The 18,265-nt window shown below is 36.3% G+C and overlaps 3 protein-coding genes across 3 annotated transcripts in view; 1 reads left to right on the top strand and 2 right to left on the bottom strand.

The window, feature by feature from the left end:
• LOC129000591 (tonsoku-like protein) overlaps nt 1-6,071 on the top strand; it is a 75,083-nt gene extending 69,012 nt beyond the window's left edge. The window contains exon 26 of the mRNA XM_054427552.1: nt 5,160-6,071. Within this exon, the coding sequence (XP_054283527.1) occupies nt 5,160-5,439 (280 nt within the window). The 3' untranslated portion in view covers nt 5,440-6,071. The remainder of the gene's footprint in view (nt 1-5,159) is intronic.
• Nucleotides 6,072-6,841: 770 nt separating this feature from the next.
• On the bottom strand, nt 6,842-14,809 carry LOC129000590 (leucine-rich repeat-containing protein 43-like). Its single transcript, XM_054427551.1, has 8 exons — nt 14,605-14,809; nt 13,817-13,962; nt 13,421-13,612; nt 11,777-12,343; nt 10,633-10,716; nt 9,739-9,885; nt 9,045-9,078; nt 6,842-7,123 (listed from the first exon to the last, which is right to left on the bottom strand). Exons 1-8 carry the CDS (start codon nt 14,807-14,809, stop codon nt 7,011-7,013), a joined length of 1,488 nt encoding a protein of 495 aa, XP_054283526.1. The 3' UTR covers nt 6,842-7,010.
• A 1,654-nt stretch (nt 14,810-16,463) lies between these two features.
• On the bottom strand, nt 16,464-17,993 carry LOC129000589 (uncharacterized). The gene is made up of 2 exons (XM_054427550.1): nt 17,712-17,993; nt 16,464-16,580 (listed from the first exon to the last, which is right to left on the bottom strand). Exons 1-2 carry the CDS (start codon nt 17,976-17,978, stop codon nt 16,464-16,466), a joined length of 384 nt encoding a protein of 127 aa, XP_054283525.1. The 5' UTR covers nt 17,979-17,993.
• Between the last annotated feature and the right edge of the window lie 272 nt (nt 17,994-18,265).

Genomic DNA, 18,265 nt, shown 5'->3' with positions numbered 1-18,265 from the left:
ACGCAAAGAGTGGAAAAGTAAACGGATAAGCAAGAATTCATATGGGTGGGTTTCATAGATTTCCACTAGAGTGTGCGATTGTGATATATTATATTTTTAAACGTGACAGAGTTTTTTTTTTCATTTCAGGATTCTGGATCAACCACTTTCGCGATTTTGTGATTTTTGTGTTGAAATAAATATAATTTTTTAAGGAAGGGAATGTCAATGCCATGATTTCATTTTTTTAGTTTAATTTTTTTAGTCTAGCAGCCGACGCTAATAATTTAAAGTCGTTTCAGTGCTGTTTTAACTAACAGCTGGTTTCAAACTGTCATTGACGTTTTTATGTTACAAGTAGTTTACTTAAATATTGATCGTTGGTGTTTGCCCGCATACTGTTTCAATTTTAAATGTTGTTTTTTCCTACCGTAACGGATCTTCGTATTCAGGAAATCTGTAGATTTGAACTATACATCTCTAATACTTCTACCCTTGGGTAAAATCAAGATTTGTCTGAAATCAAATCTGTGTAAGTAGGCCTATAAGTTTATGTCATGAAAGTTATGTCATGTTTGTAGAATGTGTGTAGTCTATATCGATATACCAAAATTTCGAGGGTTATAAAAATGTAAACCGGTGTAGCAGGTCTCTAGAAAACACTGGGGAAAATCCCCTACCATATTTTCAGCTGATTTTATTGTTAGTGCAACTTCAGAGTATACTTTTTACAAATTGCATTAACATTTTCAAAATCTGTTTAAAACTCAATGAGGCGTTCTATGTTCACAAATTAACCCCTTCCAAATTAATTAAGTACATAGGCTAGATAACACTGATAATTATGAATTATGTTAATGTACGAATTATGGTAAAAAGATGAAACTGACTTTAGTAAATAACTAACTAAACTTTTCCTTGACTATGTTAAACAAACGTATTTGGCTCAGGTATTCTGGGAGGGATACCTGAAGTGGTGAAGTCTAAGCTATTTTACAAAAAATACTTCCCGCTATAAATACAGTTGTACTCTACGAATTAATAGTCTGCAAATTACAGACGAATTCCATAAATCAATACTCTGAGAATAGTGGATACTACTTAGGATTATGTTCTCTTGCAAACTTTTAAGTTATACGTATTAATATTCTGCGAACTACAGGTAGATTTAAATGTGTAACTTTCAAAACAATGGGCGACCGTTCATGGAATAACTGTACTACTTCAATGTAAATTTAGTTATTTAAAATCAGCAGTGTGAAATCATGAAATAAAGTGAATGTGACACTGTTGCTTGATTCTCTGTCAACGCAAACGTAAACAGTGTGAGCTTTTTCCTTTTATTGCCGAAGAAACTAACCAATATTTACTTTCTAAATTCTTTTTACGGGAAAGAGTCCTTCACCAATATCAAATCAGGAATATTCTCAATGCATTTATTTTACCATAAAATCCAGACAATTATTTAAATGTATAAAAATTATATACAGCATTTATTGCTCAATGTTTACAATTTAAGAATTAGGAAATGCTCATATTAATACGAGTTCATTCCTTACTTAATTGTCACTATTACTATAAACATTTTATTTCATTTCCACGTTTTTCAAATACATTTTATACGTTGACGGAAAAAAACTATATGTAATTTATACATCATTTGATGTATAACATTAAGGGGAAATGTCTAGAGAAAGCACAATATCAAAGTGTTAATTTGTATTTATCTTAATATCCACAACATTTGCGTAATAATACCAAATCCTTCCCATTCTTGCGAGTTCAGTCGAGCGGTTGTATTATGGGACAGTCTCTACCCTTGTTAACAATAGCTGGCTCGAGTCACGAGCCCAAGCCCTACAGCAGGTATACCGGGGGAGATCATGGCAGGGGGGACCTTTCCGGGGTGTGCATTTTGAAAACGATCGGGGTTAACGTATCCGGTTAACATCAATTCTAATTAGAAAATCTGGTAAATGTATATGATAAGTGAATATAATTATCTAATTACTACGCAAACTCAAAAATAACTCGTCATATCAACGAGTGCATGCTGCAACTGAAATTGAGTGTCCGCGGCCGGAAACATCACCCCCGGTCTCTGACGTCAATATGACGTAGGGGGGTGATGTTTCCGGGGGCGACCTTTCCGCGTCCCCCTTATCTACACCTTCCGATGGACGAAGAATCTAGAGAAATACAGACCATAAGTACACATCTGGGACTTTATAGAGTAAATCGAATGATGTTTGGCATAAAAGTTGCACCAAGTATTTGGCAACGGTTTATAAGGTTCTCCATGGTCTGGAAGGTACAGTTTGTTTTTTTGACGATATTTTGATACAGGGGAGCACTATTTCAGAGACATTAGATCGCCTACAGAAAGTTTTTGGAAGAATCAAACAGTTTAACTTGCGCTTGAATCGTGACAAATGTAAATTTTTCCAGAAGAGTGTCAAATATTTAGGACATGTCATAGACGAAAATGGCTTACACAAATCTGCTGATAATATCGAAGCTATTATTAAAGCCAAACGACCAAGTGATGTACACCAGCTAAGAGTATTTTTGGGTCTTGCCAACTATTACACACGTTTTGTACCAAACATGTCCAGCTTACTGGAACCACTGAATGGTTTGTTACGGCAAGGAAAACAATTTACGTGGACTCAAGAATGTGAAGATGCATTTCTGAAAGTAAAAGCAGAAATAACAAGTGATCAAACTCTAGCTCACTATGACCCAAATGAAACGTTAATCCTAGCAACAGATGCAAGTCCTACAGGGCTAGGAGCTTGCTTATCACATAGATACAAGGATGGATCTGAGAGGCCCATTGCATTTGCATCAAGATCGCTTACGAAAACAGAACGCAAATACAGTCAGATAGATAAAGAAGCTGTGGGAATTTACTGGGGGCTTAAAGAAATTCTTTGCATACTGTTATGGAAGGAAGTTTGTTTGAATAACTGATCACAAACCCCTTGTAGCCATCTTCAACCCAACAAAGACCTTACCATCTATGACTGCATCAAGGATTTTTAATTATGCTCATTTCTTATCGGGTTTTGACTATACGATTGAATACCGAAGTACGACACAACATGCTAATGTGGATTATTTATCAAGATTTCCTGTTACAGAAGTATCAAATGTATGTGACGACCATGAACGGTATCTAATAAATCAAGTAGAGATGATGCCTGTATCAAGAAGACAAATTGAAGAAGAAACACAAAAGGACAAGGAACTTAAAAAGGTATACGATCATCTTATATCAGGAAAAAGCTTAAAAGAACTCAGTTTGAATGATAATGAGTTTTGTCTACAAGACGGTTGCATATTCAGAGGGCATAGAATTTGTGTACCTTCCACTTTACACAAACAAGTCTTGGAAGAATTACATGCTGGTCATATGGGCATGACAAAAATGAAATTGCTAGCTAGAAGCTACTGTTATTGGAGGAATATGGATCAAGAAATTGAAGCTATGGTGAAACATTGTCATTCATGTCAACAAAAATTGAAAAATCCACCTAAGGAGACAACTCACCCATGGGAGCTCCCGAACGGACCTTGGGAACGCATACACATTGATTTTGCTGGTCCACTGCGGGGTTGGTGGTACTTAATCGTCGTTGACGCTTACAGTAAGTGGGTAGAAATTATACCTACAAAATCTACAACCACAGCTTGGTGTGTTAAGCAATTGGATAGATTATTTACAACCTTCGGGTTTCCTCATGTCCTGGTATCAGACAATGGAACTCAGCTAACTTCAAAACCTTTCAAAGATTTTCTCACAAGGTATGGAATAATACAAAAAACCATAGCTCCATTTTGTCCTAAGTCAAATGGACAAGCTGAAAGGGTGGTCCAAACTGTGAAGAGCCTTATAATTGCAAATGGATGTGTCGAGAGCAAGATTAACACTATACTAAAACAGTTGAGAAAAACACAGCATTCCACGACTGGGAAGTCTCCCTACAGCCTCATGTTTGGGAGGAATATAAGAACAGAACTGGATCTATTAGTAGAGAAGCCTAATTTGAAAGAGACAGAGATGCAAGTAACAAAGCGACACTTTAATATAGGAGAGGGAGTGCTGGTGAGGAACTACTCCCTTAATTCAAATGACAAATGGACAGTTGGAAAAATTGAGAAACAAATAGGAAATGTTATTTATCTTGTTAGAATGGAAGACGGAATTGTGTGTAAAAGACATGTGGACCAAATAAGAAGATTGTAAGTATATGAAGAAAAATAAAGGAGGAGGATTGCTATACCAGCTGATCATTATTTTAATATGATTGTTTATGTTTTGATTTTACAGTTTTGTTTTCTGTTTACATCTTAATAAAATAAGTTCATTAAGTTATTCAAATCTATTCTTTATTTAAAACACAACAACACTTGTATGTTATAATCAAGTGGTGGATTTTAGACACTCCGGTCCAGTCAAACCTTTTGCTTCTGATTAATTTTCTGCTTTGAACATGGATGAAATGAACCATTCTCTTGTTCTCAGCTAGCTTACCTTACCTAGAGGACGCTTCCCATGAGCCAACCCAGAATCTGTGGCTATCCATCTCTAAGTAATGATAATCACTCTCTACAGGGGTGTAAAACAACGTCTTCATTACTTCTGTTCTTGTCAAGGCATTCCCTTCAAATGCCATCCTTAGCTTGGCAACCAAAATCAATTCCATTTCCCTCCCATCTTCCTGCTTTATGTCCAAGTTGTTGTCGTCGTGAGTCTGAATCATATATGCCAAAGGGGCCTTGGTGATCTTGGTCAATTTCTTTGTCTTCTCAGTTGTGATTTCCTGATAGTTTTATCTTGTTTAGCTTAAGACTCATTTTGGACAGTTGGTAAATGGTACGAATTCAGCTAGCTTACCTGAGGAAATTAAAACCTAGAGTCTAGTAGACATATAAAATAAAAGGTCATGTAACTTTACTTTTTGTGAGTAGGTTGACAATAAAAGTCCAAACCCTAGCAATCCAACAACCTTTTGTTAGTTAGCTTCAATAATTAATAGCCAAATAGAAAATTAACATCTGGATCCAGAATTGACCTTGCTATACTGATAATCTAGTTTCCAATTGAATAAATATAGAAAATCTGTAATGCAGTTTAAAAAGCATATACTAACCGTTTTCAACTCAACCTGTTGCAGAAATCTTCAGAGAGTGGTATCTCTAGAACATCTGGAACTCAGTTGCTCAGAGACACTAGACCAACAGTCCTTACAGTCACTATACCAGCTGCCACTCAGAGTTTTGCGACTACCAGGAGTCAAAGTGGAGTTTTCTCCTTCTGCTCCTCCTCCTCCAGTGCATCAACTCAGCTGTCTCTCCCTCTCTTCCCCCACTCCCTTTTGGGCCCACACAGGACCCTTTGGGCTTTTCACTAACAACACTTGCACGTCCTTCAAAGTGCAACCAAATGTGACGTGAACGCTCACGTTTGCATTTTTTTATAGAGTTCCTAGTTCATTGTCATCATTATCATTGTTTTAGGTGAACCGTTTATTGATTGTTAGTACTGCATAGATTTACTCTCTGTGTGATCCCGATGTACCTGTTTTTGGATGTAGTGTATCTAGGAGAAATAGGATAGTTTAAATTATAAGACTAAATCATAAGATTTCCCTACTTTGGAATTTTCTACCACTTAGGCGAACAAATCATTATAATCTGTTGCTTTTCCCTTGTCACTTTTTAAGTGAAAAATAGATCTGGGGGAAAGCAGATTAAAATAATCATGGAATTTGGGTAACTAAGACTGTGATTTAAAAAATAATTTTTGAGTTTTTACTGTTACTTATTTATTCATTTTGTGCTATATTTATAAGCTGCTTCCAGATGAAAGTTAGGGTAAGATAAGGAAGAACAGCGCTTAAGTATTTTGTTCTAAAAAGTTAATTTGTTATTACAAAAAGTTATGCAAGTGTGTTTAAATTTAGATTTAGCTGTGTGAATAAGACAGTATTTTTCATTTCCAAAGTTATATCTGGACTCTTTTATTTTTTTTTTATTTTATACCATTAAAAATATATTATTAATTACTATACAGATTGTGTTACTGATTACAGACAGTAGATTCATAAAAAATTAGCTGTCATAGTGTATACATAGATTAAGTATGATAAGATTCTGTCTCTAAACTAAACTGCCCAATGTTAATGTACTTTCCCACCAACTTATGTAATGAACCTGGCAAAAGTTTGATTTCTTCATTAGCTTTCTAACTGTTGTTTAAAAATTATCACTTAACGATAAAATTAGGTTGAATTAAAGTACTTGAATGTTCCAACATCAAGAAAGCTGCCCAAATGGTTTCATTATTGTGTCTAACATTCAGACTACCAACCTTGTTTTATTTATGTTTAAAGTACAGTTATTTAAGCTGGAATTTTCCCATTTAACCTGTATTGCGTGATTGGCCAGTAGTACTATGTCCATGTCTTAAACAACACTAATCTTTCAACATCACTGCTCATCACTGCCATATACCTATTTGGCTGCATTTCACTGCTTATCAGCTTGGCAGCCACTAGAATAGCTTCTTCCCTCCATTTCGGAATTATATTGGTTCCAATTTTGCTCACTAGGTATCACAACTAAGCTTACTTTCTTATTTCCTTGGTCATTTGGCATTTGTACCTTAGTTGGTATCTAGCCCCTCCCCGATTTCCAAGGGCTAAAATTTGTACTATTAAAACTGTGAAACAGTATTTAATAATATTATTATATCTTATATTCAATTTCTTATACTGTAAAATAAATTGTTACTGAAAATATAGTTGTGTTTTTTTCTAAATAAATTAATGTTTGTTTTGTTTTTCATTTTGCCGCAAATTGAATACCATCCTTTAATTCAAAAGGATGTTACAAAATTTGTTACTTAAACCAAATAAAAGTTTATATGTTTTATCCATCCAATATTAATGTTTCCCACAGAAATTATTGAAGTTGACACTTTTTATTTGTATTTTTCAATTTTTCCATGAATTTCTTTGTACTTTCTAGCTTTCTTGGTAAGTATTCCGTTTGATCCCAATACCAATGTGACATGTCATAGCAGAGGGGATAATTAACTGAACATCTCTTGACTTGTCTTCTCCTTTTCTTGTTTTTGCTAAGTTTAAAAGAAAATATTACATATAATTATTACATTGTATTGCTTATACTCCATGGTTTGAGGTAAATAGTCCAGTCAATGAATGATCCAAAAGTAGGTGTAGAGTGCGTGAGCAGGTAACTAAGCGATTCCTTCAGAAACTTGTTCAGGGGGCTTAGGGTGTTATCATACCAAAAGTCCTGACTCCTAGGTGGTGAGCCAGGGGGTGGAGGGGGGAAAAAGGGGGGGAAAAAGGTACGCATTTTGGGTTTTTTTATTATATCTCGAAAACTATCAACTTTTTGTATACTATAGTAAATTATAAAATTGAAGAAGATTAAATTTTCTACAAGAAAAGTATATAATGTGTTTATTTTGGTTCAACAGATTACGAGTTATAACTTATTTAATTGATATCTTATTAAAATACTCCTTCCATAAGAAATACATGTAAATTAGTATGCGAAATGGGGCGAATCCTATCCGCCCAAAGGAAATATAACTGATATTCTGGAAATATTGACAAAATTTCCAGTAATTTGACACTTTAATCATGAAATTTTGTCAAAAATTAAAGCGAGGGTGAGTGTTTAAAAATGGGATGATTTAAGGTTTTTTTATCATTCCAATAAAAAAAACACCATAACTCGAAATTTTGTTACCTCGCCCTGGCCTTAATTTTGGATCAATTTTAATGATTAAAGTGTCAAATTACTGGAAATTTTGTCAAGATTTCCAGAATATCATTTATATTTCCTTTGGGCGGATAGGATTCGCCCCATTTCGCATACTAATTTACATGTATTTCTTATGGAAGGAGTATTTTAATAAGATATCAATTAAATAAGTTATAACTCGTAATCTGTTGAACCAAAATAAACACATTATATACTTTTCTTGTAGAAAATTTAATCTTCTTCAATTTTATAATTTACTATAGTGTACAAAAAGTTGATAGTTTTCGAGATATAATCAAAAAACCCAAAATGCGTACCTTTTTCCCCCACTTTTCCCCCCCTCCACCCCCTGGCTCACCACCTAGGAGTCAGGACTTTTGGTATGTTAACACCCTAAGCCCCCTGAACAAGTTTCTGAAGGAATCGCTTAGTTGCCTGCTCACGCACTCTACACCTCATTCCTTGACTGGACTAAAATGTGAGAATTGAGTGTAGAAAAAAGTGAGGTAAAATCTTGTCTAGTTTACTGAGACCAAATGATCGTTTAGCCACAATAGCTTGTTCAAGGAAAGCTGAGCTCAGTATCATTAAGTATAAGAGACAGGGTAAGTGTAAGAAAGGGCAATGTGGCCCTAACTTTGCCTGTGTAAATAAATAACTTTTCATTCCAAGAGACATTTGGGTACTATTCCAGCATCAGGTTAAATGAACTACACAAATACTTTTAATAAATACAATTCATGTCTAAAAAAAAAATAAAACATTAAAAAAAAATGAAAATATCACTTAATTTATGGTGGTAAGCCAATCAAGCTTTTTCTCTCTTAGCTATGCTTACCAACCAACCCAAAAGTACTTCCCTTATGTATGAAATATATGCTCCATAATTTGACTCTACTCCACAACTACAAGACTGATCTCTATTTTAAACTAGCAATAACTGATTCCGAATACGGGGTTTTCTACCTATCTATGCAGTTAGGTGAGAAAACAAGAACCTAATTTGGCCACGAAAAGAACCTGATGATAAAATCGAACCGTCCTTGGAAGGACGGTTGAACTTCCATCAACTGGACGGCTGCTAGTAATGATGGCGTACAGGAATCTAGGGGATGATTTTTCCGTCTGTGAAAATGCTATCCCCAAAAAGGTTTACGTATCCCCTGGGTAGTGCTAAATGACTAACAGTTTTGTATTCCCTTACACCTGTGATTTCACAGCATACATAATATCCTTGGTAAAAAACATAAATTTCAACTTACATTCTTTCTTCTTTTTGACAGCATACTGGAGATTCTGAAAAAGAGTCTCTGTTCATTGCACATTTCAAACCATTATCCAATGCTTGAAACAATATTCTACTTACTTGCTCTTATACTTCTACGTATAGTTTCCACAAACATATTTTTGGAACGGTGAAGTTTTTTACTCACCATGATGACAAAGGCTTAAAAATTTGATACTTAATCACAAATATGGAAAGTCAGTTTATCAATCCACATTATTCCTGGTGATGATTTCAAATTAATTAATCTTGTACCGTCTAAATGTTTGTGTTGTGTGTGTTCTAGCTACCTATGTATTGACGAATTTGTATGCTTTAAATTAACAATTGCAAAAAAAATTACCAGTATGTAACCTGATTCATATTAATGATACCCGTTTTGGCGTTTTGTCTTTAAAAGTAGTACAGTGGTCAAAAATATGAAATTTTAAGCACTAGAGACACGATTCACAGACACAAATAGCACAGGGATCCAGATGGATGCCTACCGAGTACAGTACACTTAAACAGATATGATTGCACTAGTCCTATGCTGTGATAGACCATACAAATTTGTTACAGGAAAATCCTTGTACAGTATTTTGTTATAAAAAAAGTGTTATGTGTTTATTATTTAGCAAAAGTAAGAAATTATTGACAAACAGAAGGAAATTAAATGCATATCTGCTTACCTCTAAATCATTGGCAGGTTCAACATCAAATGGTTTATTTAGTGTCCAAATGTATTCCAAATACTTTTTATTCCACATAATATCTTGTAAAGGTATTCTGAATAGAGCTAAAGTTGACTTGGAGATCAATACTTCTTTATTAAGATCCTGTTTGACAAAGCCCATTCAGTAATGACATACATGAGGTTCCTATTTCACCCTTTGAATTTAGACATATTTCATTTAACTACAGTATGCCTATTTCAGTAATGTTTTTGTTTATGAATCAAATAATGTTTCAAATAAATGTTTCAAATAATGAATCATCAAATGTTTAGTGAGTCGGTGGCTCAGTCGGTAGCGTCGCGGACTTCGGGCCCAAGGCAGCGATGTCGTGGGTTCGGATCCTGGTCACTGCCACTAAAATTTATCAGTACAGTTCACCTTTGTACTGTACCGGCTCACTCCTTGCTTTGCTGTTAACGTTCCACGCATGGGCGCTTAGTCTATGTGGACGGGCAAATGCAAGGTTAAAAGAGGGCGCCAACCTCTTTAAAAAATAAAAAAATAATTAAAATAGCAAAATGCATGATGAGTAATGTGAGGGAGAAGTTTCAAAGAATCCAACCAATCTCGTTGACTTCCATCTTTTGTAGAGTTAAATAGTTGGAAGTGGATTGGAGTGGTACATCATGTTTTTTAGATGGCTGCTGAATTAGCCTTTAGTACTCAAATTGGGTTAATGTGCTAGAGATATTGTGAGTACAATTCCGTACATTGTTGTACTGTTGCATTGGTTTGGAAAAATATTGATCTCATTGCTCCAATTAACTTACTAATAAATTAAATTTTCTTAGTTGACACTAAATTATCATTTATCACATTTTGTCAAGTTCCAATATTGCTTTAACTCACCCCTTCAGAAACACCATTTCTTTTTAAAGAATCATCTTTTCCTCGTTTTTGTTTAGATTTTCCCTTTGATACAGGAGTTGAAGTCTGCAATAATAAAGAAATGTTACCATTGTTTTTAATGCACTGTAACTAATGTGACTGTTATAATCCATGAATTTACATCAACAACAATCTTCCAGAGAATATTGAATCCACCCCAGTTATTACAGAGGCCATCCTGATGAATGCCTATGCAGTTTGCTAATTCAAGTGGATTCAAAACTTCTTCAACATTGATTTGGACAGTCACCAATCATATTGAAGTATCACCAGCATTGCAGTTGCAGGTGATTGAGCTTACTAGCGATGGAAAGCTAAAGGACCACTTCAAAGTGATCTCTGAAGCTGGACATCCCTCCACCACATTTTACAGGTGGGTTTTAAATACCTAATAATGTAATGTACCAGATGCATTGACTGATGACTGAAGAGAACCTAAAAATTGTGAAAAGTTTTACAGAGAGCTTTTGTTTGGTTTACTTGTGTTAACAGACATTTTTGAAAATATACATGTATGGACTGACTGACGAGAGCTATCTATTCTGGAAATTGGTGGAACAAAATTTGAACAAAATGCCTTGAAATTTGGAATGGAATGCAGATTGCAAATTGTTTTACAATATTACATGCAGTAACAAACTTAAAATTTAGTTTTTATTGCAGATTCTTAATCTTGCAGTCAACCAAAGAATTCAAAGAAAGACAGTGTCCTCTGAACAAAGTTATCCAGTCTTTCCAACCTAGGGTAACATGGCGCATAATAGAGTGTCAAACCCCCCCCCCTCCCCACTCAATTGTGGCCTGGTGATAAGACAATCTATGAGTTGGCATCCCTGCAGCCTCACATGAACTCCATTGAACACATTTAAAATTTGCCTAACTGTCAGGCTACTTACAGCTTTTTGGACTCATTGGCCTTGACATAAGCTTACTATATGTTTTTGTTGGCTTATCCAGCAATGTACGTCATAGGAAAAAAACAAGTGTGATCTACACATTTTTTAGATTAGTCTTTTTGAGCAATGACTATGCAAATTATATTTAATCTATTCCTATATTTCTTTTTTATGTATTTGAGTGTGTTTAGTATTACAAGTTTACTCACCATTAAATGTACCACTCTCAGTGTAAGAACACTTCTAAAAACGTCCCTCAATGACCACAAATCACAATTAGACACCTCTATAGCTGGACTTTCAAATTCTATAATTTTACCCCAGCTTTTCCTTTGTGATTTGAAGCATTCTTGAATACCCTGGTCCAATGTCAATTGTAATTTATACTTCACAATTTCCTCACTCTCATTTGTTGTTTTAGTTTCAGGATTTTTTGAATTTTTCACTACTCCGAGTGATTTTTTCCCCTTCTTACTTTTCACACTGCTTAATTGATTACCGGCATCAGATTTTGAATTTTTTGAGGTTTTATTTATTTCTTCCTTGTTATGATTCTTTAATTTCTTACTCTTTCCTTTTGTTGATTTTTCTTCAATTTCAGTTAATTTTCCTTTTTCTTTCTTGTTATTTTTTGTTTTGTAATTCTTTTGATCTGGTTCTATAATTTCTTCATGTTCTAACTGTGATTCATCAATGAGAAAGCTTGTCTCTCTATTTATTATATATTGTTGTAAAATGGGTAGCTCAAATTCAAGTCTGAAGGAATGTGTCACTTTCTACAAAAAAAATTGTATTATATGTGTCATGTTATCACTACATTTAATACACATAAGAATTATGCCGGATTTACCACTAGCAAAGAGAGGCCCGCAGTGTTTTGTACAAGAACCATATTTCATAGAGAAAATATTTTATTGGCTTATTTTGTTAATCAAACCGAGTCCAGCTTAAAACTAAAAGCTCAACAAGTGGTTATCAATTATTATCCATTATTATCAATCATTGAAATGGGGATGCTTCCTAGATGCGTATTCTAACCAAAAAATAGGAGTGTAGAATGGTGTGAGATGATCTGTGTAGCTTTGTTACTGACTAAGATCGGCTGTTTCATTGGCCAGGACCATTAAATTTATTTAAATCCTAATGATCAGGAACAGCTGGGTCATTTGAAACCATCAAAAAGCTACTGACTTTTCTCAGGAGCGAACCGGCGACTTTTGATTGCTAGGCAAGCACTATAACCACTCGGCTACCCATCTTGGGTTTAACACAAAGTCAGAAAATTAAGATCCAGCCTAGCTTTTGCTAATGATATTATCGTGATTGCAAAACGTTTATCCTAAGATTGTGTGGTCAACAATTATTTCACGCTTTTGTTCTTATCAAGACAGACAACAGCAATTATGTTTCCATAATGACAGGAGATGATGATGAGAGATGTTCAATATGTTGGCAGGACAAACTAAAATGTGGTTTATGATTTATGAAAAAATTAGACAAACAATTTTTTCCCCATAAAACCCCGTTCTCGTAGTCTGATCATGCTGGTTCAAGAACTCATTCAAATAAAGGTAGGTACACACGTTTGTACTAAATTTCATCAAAATCGTACTAATGGATACACATAGGAGTGTGAAGTAATGGTATTTTTGGGCTCTGGGGACGTCAAAACGATAAACTAAATTTGTCTCGGGGTCCAGGTCTTACTAAGAGACTTATGGGAATAGCATCCCCTATAAAATGGGAAATTCGCTAAAACTTGTTAAAGAAGAGCAACTACCGTACAGTTATTAAAATACTTCTTAATCTACAAAAATCCAAACTGCAAATCATAAAGTAAATCTATAAAGTACCTTATTATTGATTTTTTTATTATGTGGTTGTGGTACGCCCATGAGACGAAACAAGTATATTTGTAATGTACCATCGTGTTCTAAATCACTTTCATTTCCGTCATTTGGTTTATGATCCTTTAACAATTCCCCATCCAAAAAGATTAACTTTGGTATATTCTTCATAATATATGTTGAATAGTTTGGTGACATCTGAAAATAAATTTGTCTTATCACTTTTGTTTTTAATTTATGAGCTAATTTTATTTTTCTTCCCGCCAAAGATTATTATTTAGACAGTCAAGAGTAGCTTAGCAAAACTATCACTAACATATTTTTGCAAGCATTCATCAAAACCCAATACAATATATTCTAACATTGTGTTCTTAAAATACTCAATGAGAAAAGGTCACCAACAGAGCAAGGGTTCCCAATGAGCACGAGAGAGGAAAGATTCTTCAAATGTGAACAAGCAACAACCAACTGAGTCATGTCCTCTATATTGTTTTGTGCCAAGTCCAAGTGGTACAGGAACTCAAACTTTCCCAGAGGTTCCAGTACACCTGTAAAAGAATGATCAACAATAATTAGTTGCTAATGCAGGATTAACAATAATAATTGCATTATAAAGGGGTGTCAATGCTTTAAAATATCAAATGTGATCATCATTTAATGGTAAGTCACATTGCTGATAAGGATTTTTTTATAGAGTTACTGTAAGTTTATTTCAGAGTATTTGAGGACAGCAGCTATAAAGGTAGCCTACATAAATAAAGTTCACACACAATTTTCTCTAAAGTCTTGTAATTTTTTATGAGCCTACAGACTCTTAAATTTTGACATCTAAAATTAAATAATTTTTACACATCCTGAAAATTTGTGTTCACCAAACCTTTGATTTTTAGTCATATTATAAATAAGAAGAAGGAAAACTTTATAAAAGTAGAGATTATTAAATAAAGAATAATCCCTGGGTCTCAAAGGATTAAATTCTAGCACTAATATAGTTGTCTGAAAACGGGTAGCGGATGGGCCCTTAAATCTAAAGGTGGCAGGGGCAGGTGCATAACTGAACTGAACCCATTGACCCATTTGATTATATGTCATTTGACATCAGGCTTTCAGTTGATGATGCTCTCTGACGTTCCATAGACTGTAACAAGAACAGGATTTGGACCGTTCTCTTACAAAAAATCATACAATACCACTGGTCAGTCTGTTTCTAGCCAAGCCGAGGTAGAGAAGAGGAGGAGAATCGTCTGCCAGTGAGGTTATGTCAGCCAGTCTGTTGCTACAGAGCTCCAGAACCATCAGTCTGCGTGGGAGGCTGACTCCTGCGCAGGATAACAGACAGTTGCCAGCCAACACTAGAACCTCCAGGTCTACAAGTCTGCGTAGAGAGTCATCCATCTTGCCTATCTGGTCAAACAAGTATTAGCAATCATCTCTTGGCTGACTCCTTTGCAGGATAACAGACAGTTGCCATCCAACACTAGAACCTCCAGGTCTACCAGTCTGCGTAGAGAGTCATCCATCTTGCCTATCTGGTCAAACAAGTATTAGATCATTGACAATTATAGTCCTCCCTTGGCTGACTCCTTTGCAGGATAACAGACAGTTGCCAGCCAACACTAGAACCTCCAGGTCTACCAGTCTGCGTAGAGAGTCATCCATCTTGCCTATCTGGTCAGACAAGTATTAGATCATTGACAATTATAGTCCTCCCTTGGCTGACTCCTTTGCAGGATAACAGACAGTTGCCAGCCAACACTAGAACCTCCAGGTCTACCAGTCTGCGTAGAGAGTCATCCATCTTGCCTATCTGGTCAGACAAGTATTAGATCATTGACAATTATAGTCCTCCCTTGGCTGACTCCTTTGCAGGATAACAGACAGTTGCCAGCCAACACTAGAACCTCCAGGTCTACCAGTCTGCGTAGAGAGTCATCCATCTTGCCTATCTGGTCAAACAAGTATTAGATCATTGACAATTATAGTCCTCCCTTGGCTGACTCCTTTGCAGGATAACAGACAGTTGCCAGCCAACACTAGACCCTCTAGGTCTACCAGTCTGCGTAGAGAGTCATCCATCTTGCCTATCTGGTCAAACAAGTATTATATCATTGACAATCAGTCCTCCCTTGGCTGACTCCTTTGCAGGATAACAGACAGTTGCCAGCCAACACTAGAACCTCCAGGTCTACCAGTCTGCGTAGAGAGTCATCCATCTTGCCTATCTGGTCAAACAAGTATTAGATCATTGACAATCAGTCCTCCCTTGGCTGACTCCTTTGCAGGATAACAGACAGTTGCCAGCCAACACTAGAACCTCCAGGTCTACCAGTCTGCGTAGAGAGTCATCCATCTTGCCTATCTGGTCAAACAAGTATTATATCATTGACAATCAGTCCTCCCTTGGCTGACTCCTTTGCAGGATAACAGACAGTTGCCATCCACCACTAGAACCTCCAGGTCTACCAGTCTGCGTAGAGAGTCATCCATCTTGCCTATCTGGTCAAACAAGTATTATATCATTGACAATCAGTCCTCCCTTGGCTGACTCCTTTGCAGGATAACAGACAGTTGCCAGCCAACACTAGAACCTCCAGGTCTACCAGTCTGCGTAGAGAGTCATCCATCTTGCCTATCTGGTCAAACAAGTATTAGCAATCATCCCTTGGCTGACTCCTTTGCAGGATAACAGACAGTTGCCATCCAACACTAGAACCTCCAGGTCTACCAGTCTGCGTAGAGAGTCATCCATCTTGCCTATCTGGTCAAACAAGTATTATATCATTGACAATCAGTCCTCCCTTGGCTGACTCCTTTGCAGGATAACAGACAGTTGCCAGCCAACACTAGAACCTCCAGGTCTAGTCTGCATAGAGAGTCATCCATCTTGCCTATCTGGTCAAACAAGTATTATATCATTGACAATCAGTCCTCCCTTGGCTGACTCCTTTGCAGGATAACAGACAGTTGCCATCCACCACTAGAACCTCCAGGTCTACCAGTCTGCGTAGAGAGTCATCCATCTTGCCTATCTGGTCAAACAAGTATTATATCATTGACAATCAGTCCTCCCTTGGCTGACTCCTTTGCAGGATAACAGACAGTTGCCAGCCAACACTAGAACCTCCAGGTCTACCAGTCTGCGTAGAGAGTCATCCATCTTGCCTATCTGGTCAAACAAGTATTAGCATTGACAATCAATCCTCTCTTGGCTGTCTCCTGTGCAGGACAACAGACAGTGGCCTCAGGTCGGCTGTTCTGACTGACTGTTGAGCTGAACTGATAACCTCCAGCAGTTGAATGAGAGATACTTACAGATTGAGCTCAGTCAAAATTTTATTTTTAACTATTTTATCATTGTAGCATACAAGATATGTTAACACTAAGTTGTCCTCTCTGTTTGGCTTGGTGAAAATGACAGCATGTTTGCAAAAGAAATCAGTGTCTAACATCAGTTGCACTTTGTTGGTGGTACAATCCAACGACTATAACCCATCAGTTTGATTTTGATTTGATTTTAAGTTCCTAAGACTCGTTTCACACATACCCGGCATGCCATTAACCTGACTTCTAACCGGCATCGGCATGGGTTCTCCTTTCACTTTACGCCGACACCGGCACTCTGGCAGTTGTACTCCATCTTAAGCGATGTTACTTTTGTACAGACGATTGAAAAGAAGAAGATAGAAGAATCAAGTAGCCTACACTGGGTCCACCCTTTGAACGTGAAACAAATCAAATGAATCGTGCTTTTTATGTTCTTAAAAAAAGTTAATAAAAAATGTTATATTCTTATTTAAACGTTGTGCACAAAACCAAAAGTCACAAATCAACAAACAGCTGAACTAAAAACATGTGGTGCAGAGACGACAGGCAACAGGTGCCGGTTGTATGTGAACTGTCACATTGGGCCCGGCCGCTACATCAGCCCGACACCAGCAGCTGTCCATTGCCGATGGGGCACCCGGCATCGCTCAACTAGTACACGGCAGCCGGGTAAGTGATTAACAAGCCACGACACATGTTGTGCGTATGTGCCCATATACTTCTTCACTGCATTGCCAGTTAATCTGGCACCTGACAGCCAGGTAGATGTGAAACAGGCTTAGGTGTGGCCAGTTCAGTCAAGCAGCAGCAAAGGGACCATCGGCATCACCAGGACGAGGGCCCAACACGTTAGGTTTGGCACATTAGCTTGTCTATGACTGTAGTCTAATTGAATCTTGCCATCTTAGACTTTTTACAAAACGTACTAGGAACTTAGCAAAATTTATAAACATTATAACTAAATAATCGTTACCTTAGAACCAGTCAGTCTTAAGACCTTCATTCTCTTCAAAACTTCCTTTACAGTCATTTTCCCTGTACTATGATGCCTAAGGTAAAGTTCAATCAGCCCAAACAAATCATCACAAATATTGTTGAACCTCTCAAACTTTTCAATATCCACAAGACCTTTCACGATATCAAACTGTATTCTTTCCAGTTTATCTTGTTGAATGAAAGTTTCCTGCTTCTGTTTTTTGTTGAGATGGTACAGAAAACTGCTGAGATAAGATTTATCCATTTTTTCCTTGATTGCTTCATTAAGACTAGTAGAGTTTTCACACTGTCTCGATTCAAAGGATTTTAACTGCCTTTCAAAATATGTCCAGTGGGGGTTTGCAAAGTCACAGGAATAACAATTTTGATCAGCCATATTTAAAAGTTAAAATATTTACTTTAATAATTAAAGCTGTTTTAGTTTTGTTCTAAATCACATGTCAGTAATATAGGAAATTAACTAGGACAAGATTCAGCAATGAGCAAACAGCAAAGTTAGTTATCCTCAAAGAGCATATTTTTTGCTCATAT

The sequence above is a fragment of the Macrosteles quadrilineatus genome, unplaced genomic scaffold (assembly GCF_028750875.1).
Source record: "Macrosteles quadrilineatus isolate MER2022 unplaced genomic scaffold, UCM_ALF_1.0 Scaffold_8__2_contigs__length_117827958, whole genome shotgun sequence".
Classification (NCBI taxonomy): Eukaryota; Metazoa; Arthropoda; class Insecta; order Hemiptera; family Cicadellidae; genus Macrosteles; species Macrosteles quadrilineatus.
Note: the sequence above shows the minus strand (reverse complement) of the source record. Positions and strands in the feature narration are given on the sequence as shown.